This window comes from Ischnura elegans, chromosome 5 (genome assembly GCF_921293095.1).
Source record: "Ischnura elegans chromosome 5, ioIscEleg1.1, whole genome shotgun sequence".
Taxonomy (NCBI): Eukaryota; Metazoa; Arthropoda; class Insecta; order Odonata; family Coenagrionidae; genus Ischnura; species Ischnura elegans.
The window spans coordinates 54,233,412-54,249,830 of NC_060250.1; the positions used below are offsets into that span (position 1 = coordinate 54,233,412).

The 16,419-nt window shown below is 35.3% G+C and overlaps 1 protein-coding gene across 1 annotated transcript; it reads right to left on the reverse strand.

Moving 5' to 3' along the window:
• Positions 1 to 90: 90 nt before the first annotated feature.
• On the reverse strand, positions 91 to 16,393 carry LOC124158891 (SUZ domain-containing protein 1). The gene is made up of 5 exons (XM_046534298.1): positions 16,118 to 16,393; positions 15,640 to 15,704; positions 4,745 to 4,934; positions 4,582 to 4,661; positions 91 to 2,579 (listed from the first exon to the last, which is right to left on the reverse strand). Exons 1-5 carry the CDS (start codon positions 16,172 to 16,174, stop codon positions 2,462 to 2,464), a joined length of 510 nt encoding a protein of 169 aa, XP_046390254.1. The 5' UTR covers positions 16,175 to 16,393; the 3' UTR covers positions 91 to 2,461.
• Positions 16,394 to 16,419: the final 26 nt, after the last annotated feature.

Here is a 16,419-nt window from a genome sequence, read left to right on the forward strand (position 1 = left end):
ATGGTGGAAAGACATTACTACTACATGCAGTCAGACCACTTTCCACCAAGGTCCAACAGGGCAATCAAATTCATCATGGTAACACCATTATTTTTACCATTCAAGCCAAAAATAAATATATTTGCATTGCAATATAATAGGTCTGTACATATGTTCACCAAATTCCACCGACTAAATAGGAAAGTCAATCATTTCATGCTGACTTATGCAATTTAATATTTTGACCTCATAATTACTTATACATATATTACTGATAGTTTTACCATTGCAACAATGCTACATTATTGTAAACCAAATATGATGACATACATCATCCAACAGATGAGGTCATTACGACCCAATGAATTACATGGAAAATTACAAATAAAATTTTTCTCACATGTCATAACAATGCCAAAGGTACTAAATTTCAAGAACAAAACTTTCAATGGCTCAAATAAAAAACCATTTTGATTTTCATCACGCTGTACAAATTAAGTATTTCATTCTTGCCGTAATGCAGAGAAAATAATGAGATGATGCCTTATTGTTCTTGTAACTCATTACTGTTGTACAATGGACATAGATATTCAGAGAATGCCATGACAAAACCAGTGACTCTTGCAATATAGTCTTGAGCTATTTTAAAAAACTAACCCACTCCCCAATTGCAAGGCATATGAGTTGCTTCCCATGAGCAAGGCTCCAAAGCTGCAATCCTCATAAGTCATCATGTTTTTTCGTTTGAAAATACTGTTTGAACTAACTACAACAATCTCATTGCAAGGTCATATAAAATTAATTTGTTGCTTCAAACACATTTGTTGGCTTGTGATATTTTGCTCCACTTGAAAACAAGTTAATTAAGGTAAAAAGGCAACAAGTATGTCCTAAATATCAGCTACTATACATCTGTGAGTGAAGTTCCCCCAATACTAAATGTAAAAGCCAAAAAGCGCAAAACTTCAGATTCATTCCATGTATTAAAGACAAACTGAGGGCCATAAAAATACATGTGCCAAGGAAATACTCCATTGGCTCTTAAAAATAGTCAATGTTAACGACAGAACAAAAGAGAGACAACAGGATATGATTGAAGACTGAGTTTTTCATGCTCGATGAAATTGCCAGAATGTAAACCATTATGGTTGGCTAAACAAGGCACACCACAACTATGAACAATGTTAAAAGATAAAATTAAATAAAACTGCAACAAATAATTATTCACACAAGTACAATAAATCTTTCCAAATTTCCAATACTTTGGTACGCAGGAGATTTAATGCGTCCATTTGGGCACTTCTTGTAATTTACTGGAATCATTAAAAATACGACTATTTCACTCCAGCAGTGGCATTAAAATCAGTAGAGACTAACTCTGATATCTCACAAGCAAAATGTGTGTTGCATCTGTTCAAAAGTGACAGGAAAATGTCCTTGCCTCCTCCATTTTAAAATGAATCTGGCAAGTCTAGTACTCAAAAACCCAAATTCACATAATTGCTCCCAATTGTCTCCCCATTTGCAGAACCACAGAAACTGCCCCTTTCTCTCAGCCACTGGCCAAAACATGCCAGTAATCAGTGACCTGGGTAAAACCACAAATCACATTGTTTATTTTTTTGCAGCCCTCACATATTCCTTTTTCTCAAAAGGAAGCTGCATATACTATTCTACATAGTCCACTCTTAAATGTTAAGCAATGGCAATCTCTTCCAGCTATAAACAGCTGTCACTAACGGTCAAAAGTAACCTTGCCATAAATTTGACCTAAGTCAAATATACACCTCATAACCCAATCCTATATGTTACCATGGGCCATTAAATAATATCATCATTGCTTTGAAAACGGGATGGCTGCAAAGATTTCATCACAGCTGTCAAACAGAACAAGGTAAGTGTGAACAAAGCATATTTCTCTGAATTAGATATTCTCTATTAAAAGCTATACTGGAAACCAAATGAACAAGATCAGTCCAACATTACACAAAATACAAAAAAATCTACATAATAAATTTAAAAAGGCTATAAGTTGCATGCGTAAAGCTATCAATAATCCACCAACCACATTAAAACAGTCAAATTCATAGCAAGAGTTAGTGATTTTCTTCATGGTCGCGGTATCATTTATGTACAAGTCTTTTTACCAATATAAACTCACTTGATGTACAATATTATACACCTCACCCACACAACACACTTTATCACGTTTAAATTTCATGGCAAACGCCGAGAATTCAACACCATCTATTTCCACCACAAAGGCAACACTGAAGCATTCTCCACCTTTTTAAGTTCAACAATAACAAATGTTTTTTTTTCTGTGGGAAAGGTGGATGAGAGGGGTCACTCAAACATTCCACTTCAATGTTCTTGACGGATCCTTTCCACTAAACGGTTTGCCAAGCACCATGAGATGGTGGCAGCTGTAATGTTATTCCCACAATGATTGCCACACTATCTGTTCACGCCAACACCAACACTACCTCCGCACATGAAAGCCTTTCGTCCCATCAGGCCCCTTCGGGTGGCGTACTATATTATCCGCCTCACACCCACTTGTCCTCAACACCTCCATCTTCATCTGTATCCTATTCACCCTGCCAAAAAGGTCACCATGGTTAGGTCCACATTTCACAGAAAACCAACATGTTGGGCAAGAATGGATGTAATGCATGGTGTAATAATCCATCCCCTACAATATTACAAAATCTTTCCAAGAGAAATGTTCCAAAAGTTATCTAGATGGAAAATTAGATCCAATGCAAAATCAAAATCCTTTCTATTTCATGGGTATGCAAAGTAAATCAAGATGAACTAAAACTGCAATACAAGTCAATCGAAACAGTTTAAACTATGATCAACAAATTGCATATATTAAATAATGAAGGTTCTTGTGTGCAGCTTCAAATTTCAATTTAGTGACTGAAAATTAAAAGGAGTAAGAACAAGACAAACAAACCAATGAAGGCACACCCGACCTCCAACACCTTACAGCACCAATGGTATTTGAGTGAGTCACAAATGCACTATGCCCGCCTTGATGACATAGAGTGAGTGGACCTCCAAAACATTGCCAACTTGGAGCCTGTCACCCAATTGAAATCTCAAAAAGTCTTTCTGTGCCTAATTTTCTGGGAAATCCTCCGAACCTTCACAACTTTCAGGTGATAAAATTTTTTACTTCAACAGAGAACTTAACTTAGGGCATTAATGTTAAGGTATTCTACTGATTAAGGTAGGTTTGCATCGAGTATTCACAAAGTATCCTGGCAGTACCCCCTCCCTTCATGGACTTCCTCCTTCGCATAAAAATATGGCCTACTCCCTTTCATTCTATATAAATTTCATTTTCTCCCCCTTGTTTAACCAACATACTTCCCTGCAACATTGTTTTCAGCAACTTGCTTAGTACTAGCTCCATTCAAACCTTCCATTTCCTTTGTATCTTGAATTACCATCCAGAATTAGAAGGCAAATATATTATGCTCTGGTTGATTCAAAATTAAGCTATGTAATTGTTTGCTGGGGAGGTACATATGAGAGAACTATGAAACCTGTAGAGGTTCTCCAGGATAGAATAATAAGAAAAATTATTTTTTTAATCAACTCCATCACACACTTCCACTTTTTCTCAAACAGAAAATTTTTCCTAAAAGATATTTATACACAAATTAAGTTTTGAAAATTTTTTACATTCAGAGTGGTTATTTGCTTAATATAGTGACAAGACAATACAAATTGAACTTTCATATTCAATCTCATGATTTGCCATTTTATTTATCAAATTCCAGAAGTTTTGTTCATACAGCACCAAAAACATTTGACCTAATTCCACAGCATGCAAAATAGAAAAAAGTTATGTTGTTCTTAAGACAAGTCAAAATATTGCTCTTCAACTTGGATATTGAAATAATTTTCACTAGTTCTCATGAAATTGTTTATTTAACTAGAAAAAGCTCTGTAAATAGTGAAGTGTAGTTGTGAAGCACTGAACTGAACCTGGTACATATACTCTTTTGTTCATTTTATATTTGCACGGTAACTCCTGGTTACTCCCACACATTTTATCTTAGGGGTAGCCAAACACTTCCACCTATAGTTTTAAATGCGTTGAACAGTACTATGGGAATACCAATGGAAAGCAATAAACACTAATAACATTTATTATTACTTCTTTTTAATATTGATAGGTTGACTGAAGAACCCACTTAAATAAAATTACCACTTCATTATGGATATAAAAACTCCAAATACAGGTGTAAGATGTTCATTTTGCATGCTCCTACATATCAGAGCACCATAATACAATGACTGTCAACCATTTTAAACTCATTGATTTAAATCAAAACAAATATCTTTATCAATATTTTCATTGATCACTTACAGAATATGGAGGCCAAAATTACTGTATTTCTCCTAATATAGTCCCCCTCTGAATGTAGTCCCCCCCCCTAATTTTGAGACTTCAGTTTCAGGAAATAATTTAAAAAATGCGTTTGAATATAGTCCCCCCTTTACTTTTACCTCGGACATTTTTGGAAAAAAAGGGGGGACTATATTCAGACATATACGGTATTTGAAACAGAAAAAAATAGTTACCTGTCATCATTTGGCTGCTCGGCAGGACTTCTTGCTTCACCCAGAATTCTCAGCCTTGCCTCGGCATACTCTTGCTCTCTCTGAAATAAATTCAAACAGATGAAGTAGCCACCTTTACTACATAAGAAACTATTAAGCAAGACATAATGGAGTAAGTACTCACTTGTTGAAGCGTTTTAATTGGTTGTCTAGGTTTAGTATCACCATTGAACTGCAATCCATCTCCATTCCTGTTCACAGTCCTTGCAGGCCTCTTCAAGATTTTTACCGTGGGTTCTGGAGGAACATATTGAGTTCTCAAGCCATCTTCAGCTTGAATTATTACAGTGTTGATAGCAGTGATTGTCGTAGGACTGAAATGAAGTTAATGAGAACTTAGGCTCATCCCAAAAAATACTAACTTTTACAGAAGAAATGTACTATCATTTGCAAAAGTCTTGCAACAAATCGAGCTCCATTGTCGATTTCTGGACACCATTAAATTTGAATGATCACTATCTGGGGATGAATCTTCATGGTAGCTCGGGAACGACTCACGAACGGGTCATCGTGACACGGGAGTGAGACATAGGAAATCATTACAATGCTCAGTTGAGTAAACGAGCGTAGATGTTGTTACGTCGTCGCGACGTTTGAGATTATTTTTACACTCGTAGTTGACTGGAGTAGATAATTGAAAATATTTACCCGTTGAAAGAGTGGGTACCTAGTGGGTGTCATCTAAGAGTGGGTAATAATGATGAGCAGTTACGGACCTATAAAGGAAACCTTATAGCACTGGGAATCACATTCACCAGTGATTCTGATTGGAGTTCCTTCAAGGGAAACGCAATTATTCATCCTTTCGCGCTAACAACGCAGGATTCCCGTCGCACGATCATTTAAATTAGAAATTGCTGTAAAAAATGCTCAAAATCAACATTTGGTACCCTCTTAACATACATTTAAAAAATAAAAAAAAAAAACTTTAAAATAAAATACGGCTGTAAGGAGGATAAAAAATTTTGGGCACGAAAGGGACTTGAACTCTTCCCTTCTCTAGCCTAGTATTTATCAATTCTAGTAGGGAAAATAATTGAATTTACTACTATTTTCATGATCCGGGCGATAATTTTAAGTCTTTGTTATCATTGTAACACTGAGCTGATTTCATGTGCTTCTCAATTGAACGAATTTTGATCAAAATAATCATTTTCTCGGTACCTTAGTATTTTGTTCGTTTATATGATTATATCCTGAGCACGGAGGCTTTCGCATACTTTATGTTTCAGCTGGTTAGTGCATACAATAGGAATATTACGATGTTGTCGCCTGCAACTTCAGTATGGTATCGTCCTTATAAGTTATTATTATTTGTTATTATGTTTCTAACTCGGTATTTGTGTTTCTAATGAAGCAAGCGTATACATTCATTTCAAGCAGAAATTCTGTAAGGATTTGCTTATGTCCTTCTTACTCGACTTCAAAGGTTTTATGAAATGAGCTGCAGTTCCACTGATTTCAATCTTACCTTAAACATAAAACGTATTGCCAACAAACACATGTCCTAATACCATGTAACCTACTTAATGTAAGTAGAGAAGTTAATTAATGATGCTAAGTAAGTATCCTACATTATCCCGAATTCATCAGAGTATATGTAAATGATTGCAGCTAAATATGATAACTTAATCATCAACCGCATAGCAGCGTAGAGTTATTATACGCATTCACAATAATTCAGCAGTGGAACATATTATCAAACAATACCTGTTGAAATCCGAAAATCATTAAAAACGGGACTTTTAGCTGGAATTAACCTGGATCCGCCCAAAATATTTTTTTTTAGATAAATAATTCATATTCTAGGGAAATGGTAAGGGTCTCATTTTTACTACATTCTGAAAATATTACGTTGATCGGTTGTGTAGTTTCCGAGATACAGGCTGTGACATAAATGTCACATTGGGCGGATCTGTTGTCTTTTGGTGCAAGGTAATATTTCCCCTGAAAAAGCAAATATTTTTCGCATTTGAGCTGCACTGTTTATTTAAATGATAAAAAAACACTAGAAAAACATATTATTAATTACGCACACTATTTTCAAGCTTTTGTTTGAATTTAAAGTAAATTGTTTAAAAATTTAGCAATAATTTTCAGAGTTCCATTGCCCGCGATTCATAAATTTTTCGATGTAAATTGTGATTTTTTAAGATTGAGAAGTGTTTTAGATTTTTTCAATGCTATTTCACAAGTTTGGGGTATATTTAAATTTATAATGTTTATATTATAAACTTGTCAAATACACATCAAGAAAAATTATTTTAAATTTATGTTAAGTTTTCGGCAGTAGTGTTATGAAATTACAGAACCTTGACTTGACACAATCAATGGATTTGTTGAAGGTACATTTAAATAATATTTTTACATGGCTAATAAGTAAAACAGTTGAAAATGCATTTCCCAATTTTGGAAAATACATAGAATAAATATGCATGTTTGAAAAATATTCTCACAACATATAAGGGTGTAATACAGTATAAAATTGAATTTAATTTGAATCAATATGTTTCATACAAACTAAAGATTGCTTTAGAGTTCAATGCCGGCGTATACGTACTATTTTGAGTGGTAAGTAGTAAAGTAATATTTTACCATATTACATGCATCGCAAGCAATGCATTTGAGATTTGACGGAAGCGCAATGTTCTCCAGCACGGCGACGCATTCTTTTGAGACTAATTGATCATTAGCATCGTAACATATTTCGGTGTCTGCCTCTGTTGAAAATGAAGTCGTACGGCGGCTATACTTGCCTTTGCATCGATGTATGGTCAGTAATGTTTGCATTATTACACGCCTGATCTCTAATTGTGACATGCAATGACCAGATTTCGCTCGTGAACAGATTGTGAACAGCTACATCCAAAAGTCAAGGAAAATATTCCACCATTACCACCAAAACTGATTGTCTTCCGCCGAATGAATTACATGCAAGGATGGATACCAAAATACTCCACAATCATACTCCTGCCAAAAGAGAGTTTTCTCAGTGGGAAAAATCCCTCTGAAACGTTCTTTCAATTTATTGATCTGCGGCGAAGCTACCACAATTTGTCTATTATGTCGGGCATCGTATTGTCTGCACAGTGAAGGTATCTACTCATCACAAAGAACCTATTCCTACGCTAGGCTACGGTAACCATTGAGTTGTGAGCACCCCCAGAATCTTCCCAGGAGCATTGCTTGGATGGAAACCAGTTACAACCTCATAACAGTAAAATTCCAATGAAAATTTTCATCTCTTCTTTACTGATGCTAGAAGATGAAAAAACAATAGAAGTAGTATAATTATCTAATTCTGCCATGAGAAAAAAGAATGTCACCCGAAAAAACTATTTAAAAAATTTCTACACCTAATTTTTCCCTCTATTCAGGAAGATCTGTTTCGGGGAATAACCTATTTCTTACAAAATGACCTTCTTGTCGCAAATGGCAGCTTCTCTTTTTACTCTTTTCTATTGGAGAAGTGATGTAAGCTTCGTTGACTTCGAATCCTTTTCCTTACATCTAACTGGTACCGAAATACTTCCGGACTTCTCTTGAAATTCATTAGTATTATCATTATCAAGCTGCAAAGCAAGCTCCACTCTTGCCCGAAGTTGTCTTCCCGTTAAATTTTACACAAGTCCACCAGCCTGGTCATCTGCAATGTCCTCATCAGTGACAATTGCTGCTTCTGGTGGCATAAGGTATATTGTACTTCGTCAAAGTCTTCGTTTTCCGGAAGCTATTTGGCTTCACACAGTGTAATATCTCTGAGCTATCGATATCCCTAATATTAAAAAATTTAATTCAAAAGTAATTACCGGAATAAAAGTTAATAAATGCAAATTTATCGACTAATTGATAAATAATAAATCTTTTGGCGGGATTACGAAGGAAAAAACGTTGAAAATGGAATAAATTCTAACTAGAGCATAAAATTCGAAACTTTGAAGATTTGCATAGGGATCCGCCCAATGTGACATTTATGTCACAGTAACATTTATCAGAGTATATTACAGAAATGGAAAGCAATACCAAACATATTAATGTATTTTTAATAATTTTGTATCATTATGTTGATACATACCAAAAATTGTCGCTGTAGCGCATATAGTTAATGAAAAAATTAAATATTTACACAAAGCGAACGTCCATTTTTAGTGTCTAGGGAAGGCACCTAAGTACCAGGGGTACTCAAAGGATAGGTCTTCACTCTCACTTGACAATTCTTACCTTGAATTGAAGCACTTAGCTTCCTCTTTCTTATAAGGTATAAAACACAACAATATACCGTGCCCGAACGATGCAAGAGCCATTACAGTGGAGCGATACAGGGTGTGACATTTATGTTACATTGGGCGGATCCAGGTTAAGTATTCCTGGACATACTTTGAATACGTAGAAAGGAATACATCTTTCCCGATTGACGGACGTCGGAGAACTCTGTTGTTACTTACGCAACGATTAATGCCGATCAGCTTAACTAATTTCATATTTCACGTGTTTGCTCAGATATTTATATGATGAAACACGTGGAATATCAAAGCTGCCTCGTATCTTATGTCGTAGATATTGTATTAAAAACATCAACCGGAGTCGATAGATGTAAACAAAAGTCCGCCATGTGAACGACTCGTGATTTCCTGCTCTCTGAAAAGAGCTGAGATCACTCAAAAAGAGCCAAGCTACAAACTTTTTAAAATCTCTCCAAGGAATTACCTTCGATCTTTCCTCCTGCATAAAATGCTACAATGTGTTTGGGGGAACATAATGAACATTAATTTCACTTAAATGGAAGCGATCAAATCCCGAGACTGAAAAGGATGAAAAAATATCTCACCCACCTAATGACCCGTTCTCCATATATTGAACCATGAAGACTAGTGTTGGTTTGCTGAATATACCTGAAACCATACAGTTTCCGAGCACAATCTTTGTGGAGCGAAAGTGGCGCCGCTCGATTTGTTGCAAGACTTTTGCAAATGATAGTACCTAATGAAGTAGAGATGCATGATGTAATATTATACTCACAGGTGTAAGGTGTTAATTTCGCAAGTTACTATATATCAAAGCAACACATATACAATAAAACATCTAATCTATGCAGATGACTTGAAGATCTTTCATCCTATTGATTCAGACAATGATGCTGTGGATCTTCAGAGGTGTTTAACCTCTCTTGCTGACTGGTGTGATAATAATTCGTTGAAGCTGAACTTGAGTAAATGTAATGTACTTACCTTTTGTCGAGGGAAAATCCCTTACCTAAAGAACTACATTTTATCTGGGAGTACACTAGATAGAGTCGAACGTAAACAGGACCTAGGCATTTTGTTTGACTCTCAACTTAAGTTTGACACACATATCGATACTATAGTTAGTAAAGCATATAAATCTCTTGGTTTCATTTGCCGACACTGTAAAGATTTTAACAGTATTTTCAGTTACCGTATTCTGTATATTACCTTAGTAAGATCTATGCTTGAATACTGCTCAGTAGTATGGAATCCATACTATTTGATATATGACGCTGCTATTGAGCGGGTTCAGAAAAAATTTTTAAGACTTGTTGCTATTAGATTTAACTTAGAAAGAGAAAGAGGATCATATGTTGAACTGTTAAATCTACTCAATCTCAGTTCCTTATGTAATAGAAGAAAACAATTAGGTCTTTTGTTTTTGTATGGCCTGCTAAATAACCTAATTATATGTCCGGATCTACTAAGTTTAATCAATATTAAAGTTCCTGCCTTATACTCTAGAACTCATAATCTTTTTTATCTCCCGCACTGCAGTTACAATTACATTTATTTTTTGCCTATGTTCAGGATAGCGAGAGATTATAATAACATATGTGTAGATGCTGATATTTTCCAAATGTCAAAAGTTTCTTTTAAAAAATTCTTGATGGACTGTTTGCGGTGCATTTCCTAAGGTACCCTTTTCAATTTTGTAGTGTTGTCTTGATGTTTATTGTGATAACTTTGTGCAATTTTAAATTTTTGTACTAATGTAAAAGGGCTTAAGCCCGTGAAATAAATTTATTATTATTATTATTATTAATATATGTAACCACACAAATTAAATCACCAGGCAAGACTAAACTGAATGGCTTCTTGGCTAGCAGGTGCATAGTCTTAATCATGGATCCACAATGAAAAATCCAATTAAATAGACCTAGGTATCGCCACAGTTTTGACTACTGTCAAGACCAAACCCCCACGTCCATTTATCATCGTGACTGCCAGAACTATTGTGACTGTCAGAATTATTGTGAAAGAACTCCAATTCACAATGTAAATACATAGTCAATTATTTACTTGGACGCTAACCCTTACAGTGACAGCGTTTTTCAACAAATATTGAACTTATATGCAATTCTCAAGTTGTGCAGAGGATATAACATGATATGTGAAGTTTTTTTGGTAAAGTATAATAGGCGAAAATAAAAAAAAATCTTCAAAACATTCTCAATGGATTTTTTTTATTCTGATTAAAATGGAACAAATTAGTCAAAAAATCTCCTGCATTCTTCATGTGTACCAGTTTAAAGAGATCTGCACTAAAAGGGTTAATGTTTGTGTTCCACTTCATTTTTCTTTATAATCTCAGGTATCAGACACCAATTCAATAGTATTCAACAATCAAAAGAAATCTGAGTGATTCACTTGAACATCCTAAAAACTGGTTCTTTTTTGTTACAAAATTTAATGAGATTTTTTACACATAAGTTTAGTAAAAAACAACACAAAATTGAGCAAGGAAATTAAAAGGCTAGTTTTTCCTCGTGTCTTTTCTTTACTTATTGTCAGATATTTATTTTCCAATTTAAGTGCACATAATCTAGTGCACATAAAGTGCACATATCTACCCCAAAGTGATCTTAGTTCGACCCCTCACTTCTGTATTCGCTTTCCGACTTTGCTAAAGCAACATACAGTAGAACCTCCTACTTATAATCCACTGCTGAATGAATTGAAATGAATTTACGACCTCCACTCCTGATCCAGATTATACACACCTAACTGTGGAAAGGCCATTTTACACGGAGCACGTCATTGCGTAATCAAAATTGCATTGTGTAAAGCAGTGAATTGCTAAAACACATGTGAGAATGCGTGGATGCGAGATGGCAAAATAGCCACTGCTCTAATTCTGAGCTCGCATTCTCGCAATTTCAACATTTTTTTCCGATATATGTCGCAGTGGTAATCATAAATATTATCTACAATATTCTCCTGAACTGAGCAAAAATTCCCCTATTTTCTACTAAAAGTAAGTATCAGATGTGAAAATGACAAATTCGGTGAGAATAAATGTCTGAGTACCTACATGAAATAATTGGTTTGCTAGCTTTGAGTGATTTGCTGATCATGGTGTCTTGAATAATGTCTCACGATACTACAGTGGTAGATAAGTAAATGTAAGGAAATATCGTTAGAATATAGTTTTTTGTGCGTTAATGTATACATGTTGCATTCATTGTTCAACCATAGGAAGGTTTTTGATGCATAAACTTTTGTATTTCTGCCATACCAGTTTGTTTAATGAGTGAATGATTCATTGATTCATCTCGAGTGTACGTTCTATGAGCATACATATTAATTTAAGTTCATGGTAAGTTCCGTTACATTTCCGAGAGATATGAAATTAACTAAGTACAAATATCACAATATTCTACAGCATTCCATGACTTTGATAGACGTGAAAGATTTGTAACTTTCGATAATGATTTCAGTCTTATTCTGATTAGTGTGTGTCACGGAAAGTATAAAATTCTAGGTAGTGGTAAAAGCTATCTTCACTATGCGTGAGATCTTCTTCTCCCTTTTTCACTGTTTTACCTAATTAATTGCACGCATATTATTGTCTGCAATCCGGAATTTGACTCCCACTATCTATTCTGAGCAAAAATCTCAAACTTCGACTCCTCAAATCTTGCAAACTGACAGTGAGAGAGGAAATATTTCACATGGGTCATTAAATAGGCGATAGTCGCTAATGATAAAAATTTCATCAAAATCCGAGAAGGTGGGTACCATGGCTGGTGAATGAACTGACATGGAATGACCCAGTTGGCAGTCACATGACTGCCCAACTGCAGTTCCAATTCCCCCACTCTAATGTGAGTGAATACCCCTCGCATGGCCAAGGTCTTCATACCCTTGGCAGACAGTACATCCATCACGCCCGAGCCCTATTTTACTCAGATGCATCTCTAAGCAAAAAAGTTAAGGTCAATGGCACCCCAATATCTAAAGACACAAGAGAATAATGACCTTGGGGGCAGCCCTCTTCGATGGCAAGAAAGGGGCTTCTCTGTCCAATTATTTTGCTCAACTGCTTCTCAAAGTAAATAAGTCATTGTCTATAGCCTCCCCATTTCCTATAGAGACACCAAAGACCTTTTCTATTATGTAATCTGACAATGGACTCATGCAAGAATTTTCCCATAACTTGTAAGTCTCCTTGGAAATATCAAACACTCACCCCCATTTTCAAAAAAGTTGGAAAATTGGAATGGACAACATTCCTGTTCTGTTTAGGAACCTAACTAATAAAAATGGACTTGGGAGTACCATTATGAGGATGCATTACTTCTCCTTAACCGGCAGCATTTCCTTGCCTCAGAAATAACATGGGCAAGGAGGAGTTGGGTGACAAGGGAGATGGGGATAAGGGTTTCTTTTATTGATTCATAGGTTTAATGATCCATTGTTGATAATCCCATGGTCTGTTTAATTAATTTAATTTAATATAATTAAATTAATTTAATTTAATATCAGATAGTCACCGCTGAAGTGTATTTGTATCTCTATGCTACATTTGCCAATGTCTCAGTTGGATAATTTAACTTCCATCATGGATTCATTCCACAGGGTCGCTTTAAGTGGTAAGCAAAGTTCGCAGTTGCATAGGGCTGCAAAGCTGAAAGCAAAAGGGGGCACCTCAGTGCTTAGTCCATTACTAAGTACTAATCAAACAAGGTGATCAAAGGTTGAATGGGGTAGGCAGAATGTGTATCACTAGTCTTGAAAATGGTACAGTGTAACCGAAACTAGTCGGCAATAAAGTGTGTGTTTTGTAGAAAAGCAAAGTAATTTCCTTCCAACCATATAATCGAATTCTACAAAGTAAAGGCCTCAACAATTCAGTGCAGAATGTTGTTCGCTTACACTAGAAACATGTCTCGAACCCACCCTAGGTATCCACTGTAATTACCTTCAATGTCTACTGTATAAGGTCACCATTGTGTACATTTGAATTTTGCTTCATTTCTACTCAAATACTGGCAATAGAGAGTGGGTGGTGTGACATTTTTGAGGATATTCACATGACTGAGTTGTGATAAATGCATGTAACTAACCCAAATTTTCTAGGTATGGTGCTTACAACAGAGGAATTAAACTTCCCTTTATCAAACCTTCAGGTTTACGAAGTCTGAAAATTTGGGTCCCTTGAGCTTCATAAATAAAGAGATCTATTGCATACAGATATACATAAGACAAGCAAAAGGCCTACATGTGGCATCAAAAATTGGAATAATGCATGATGAAGTTCCATAAAAAATTCTTGAACGACGACAACTCAATTACACACACTTTCACATCCAAAATGTAATACTTTCTATCATTAGAGACTTATTTACATCCAATTCATTTACCATGGGCCCATTGGCCTGATTCTGTTTCATTTTTTGCTTTCATTTAAGGCAAGCAATAGTAAGAGAGCAGCAGCACAATGTACTTCATCCATATTTTTAACCAATCAGCAGACTAATTAGCAGCAGATTTTTAAGTAACTGGCCAAAGAAATAATTGTATTATGCCCTCATTTTTCTAAAATTTAATCATCTGACACACTTTTCATAGCATTACTTAAATAGGTAATTCTCTTTTATCATTGATCATCTATTTCTGATTTTACAAGCCATGGAAACCGGTTTTCAATTGATACACGCATATTCATATTTTTTTACACAACCAAGAAATAAGTTCTCTAAGGATATATAGGCATACACCTCCAACCCTTTGTGAGATTAATCCACACCCATTATCATAGTCAACTCTAGCGACAAAATAATCCTACTGCATAGTGAAAAATCTAAACATATTTTAAAAATTTCTATAAAATCTACTTATTTGCTAAGAGCAATGTATTCCTATCATTATCTTTCACTGAAAAAACTCTCCTCAAAATTAAGAGTAGCGTATTTTCACAAAAAAATCTCATGCACAATCAGCTACATGCACTCATACTGATTAATAATGTGACTTCACACCCTGGTCATCATTTTCCCAAATAAGTACTTGATCAATGTTTGAAAAAGAGGATCTTATATTTATAATTATATTTACAAATACTTCCAGTAACAACACAAATCAAAATATCTTTTAAACTGCAGCATCCATTAATGAAAATAAATTTAAATTGGCTGTAGATACAGATAGGGTAGCACAGACAACATACATTGAATATATATCCGACAAGATAAAATTACTATTTCACAGAAAACAATCCACCACGGACAATTGAGGGATGGGTATATTAACCTCACCTCTGGCTCATGGAAATCGGGAATATATCATAAGGCTAACGTCCTAGTAAGGAAAATCTCACGACCCATATTTAAACTTCATTCCACAACTCTCGAAGATTTTAGTTGATACGAGGGAAAAGAGGCGGGTTTGGTGAGACTCCAACTAAGGAGTGGACAACAAAAACTAGCTTACTAATAACGTCAATTACCACTAACTACGGGCGAATATGATCAAGCTTATGAGATGGTTTGTTTACCACGCAACTTCCGTTTTTATTTTTGGATCAGAAGGAAAAAACTAGCAACCTAGGGCATTCTTTCAGAGCTGCTCGCTAACATCGTTTCGCTTCGTCTGCACCGTGAGAAATAACAAAATCTAAATACCTTATAAAAATGCACCTTCAGACGCAAAATATCAGTTTAAAAATGCATTGATGCTACCTATATCACACTTTTTGGAACATTTAGGTGCACCTTAAATATCAACATACCTTTTTAGTTCCGACTCATCGGGTGGAGTTTTAGGCTTCATTTTCTTTAACTTCTTGTCCAAGGCCTAAAGAATTAAACAGAAGCGAATATTAGATACCGAATATATCATACATGCTAAAAGATAAATCTAAGAAATAAAATTCGCACAAATTTTTGCGTGCAAAGCACCAGAGGTTCCGTATTGGTCACGAAATCAATTCCACTAGCTTTACGGTATCGGACCGATGCTTACCACTCTTGATCTACAATCAGATTTTTAATTTATTTACCCATCTACGTGAATGTACTGGACTACAACAAATTTAAGCAACAGCATAAAATGTTATCGATAACACAAACAAAAGTAACAACCCCATTACAGAAGTCGACCCAATTAAGAGTCTAACCTCACAGATATGACACTTATCCTCACCCAATGGATTTTTATTGGTTTGAATATCCAAATTTATTTTAAATAAAAAATACGTGAATACCTACCCCTGAATCTTCCATTTCCTCCCAGCTTTCAAAGACTTCACTTTCGTTGGCTGCCATGTTGTAATACAACCAACACGAGGAATGAAGGACCGGCCCGACAGTGCTTCACTCTAAGCTAAAGTGCATGATATCTTGTTAACTAAACATTTCATCTTCGAACAATTCAAGTATTTTTTTCTTTTGCATGTCATACTTTGCGGATGCTAAGTATTTTAACTATTGACGTTCGCATGATCTTTGCACAGCGATGCGATACTAGGGTATCGTGCTAGAAACAGTCGATATGTGATAAGTAACGAATA

What these genes read in the sequence shown, in the direction of transcription:
- LOC124158891 (XM_046534298.1), bottom strand. Translation starts at nt 16,174, where the DNA reads ATGGCAGCCAACGAAAGTGAAGTCTTTGAAAGCTGGGAGGAAATGGAA. An exon ending in GATGAGTCGGAACTAAAAAG is followed by an intron (nt 4,935 to 15,639) that starts GTATGTTGATAT and finishes ACTTCATTTCAG; the next exon opens with TCCTACGACAATCACTGCTA. An exon ending in GAGCAGCCAAATGATGACAG is followed by an intron (nt 2,580 to 4,581) that starts GTAACTATTTTT and finishes CCTTTTTGGCAG; the next exon opens with GGTGAATAGGATACAGATGA.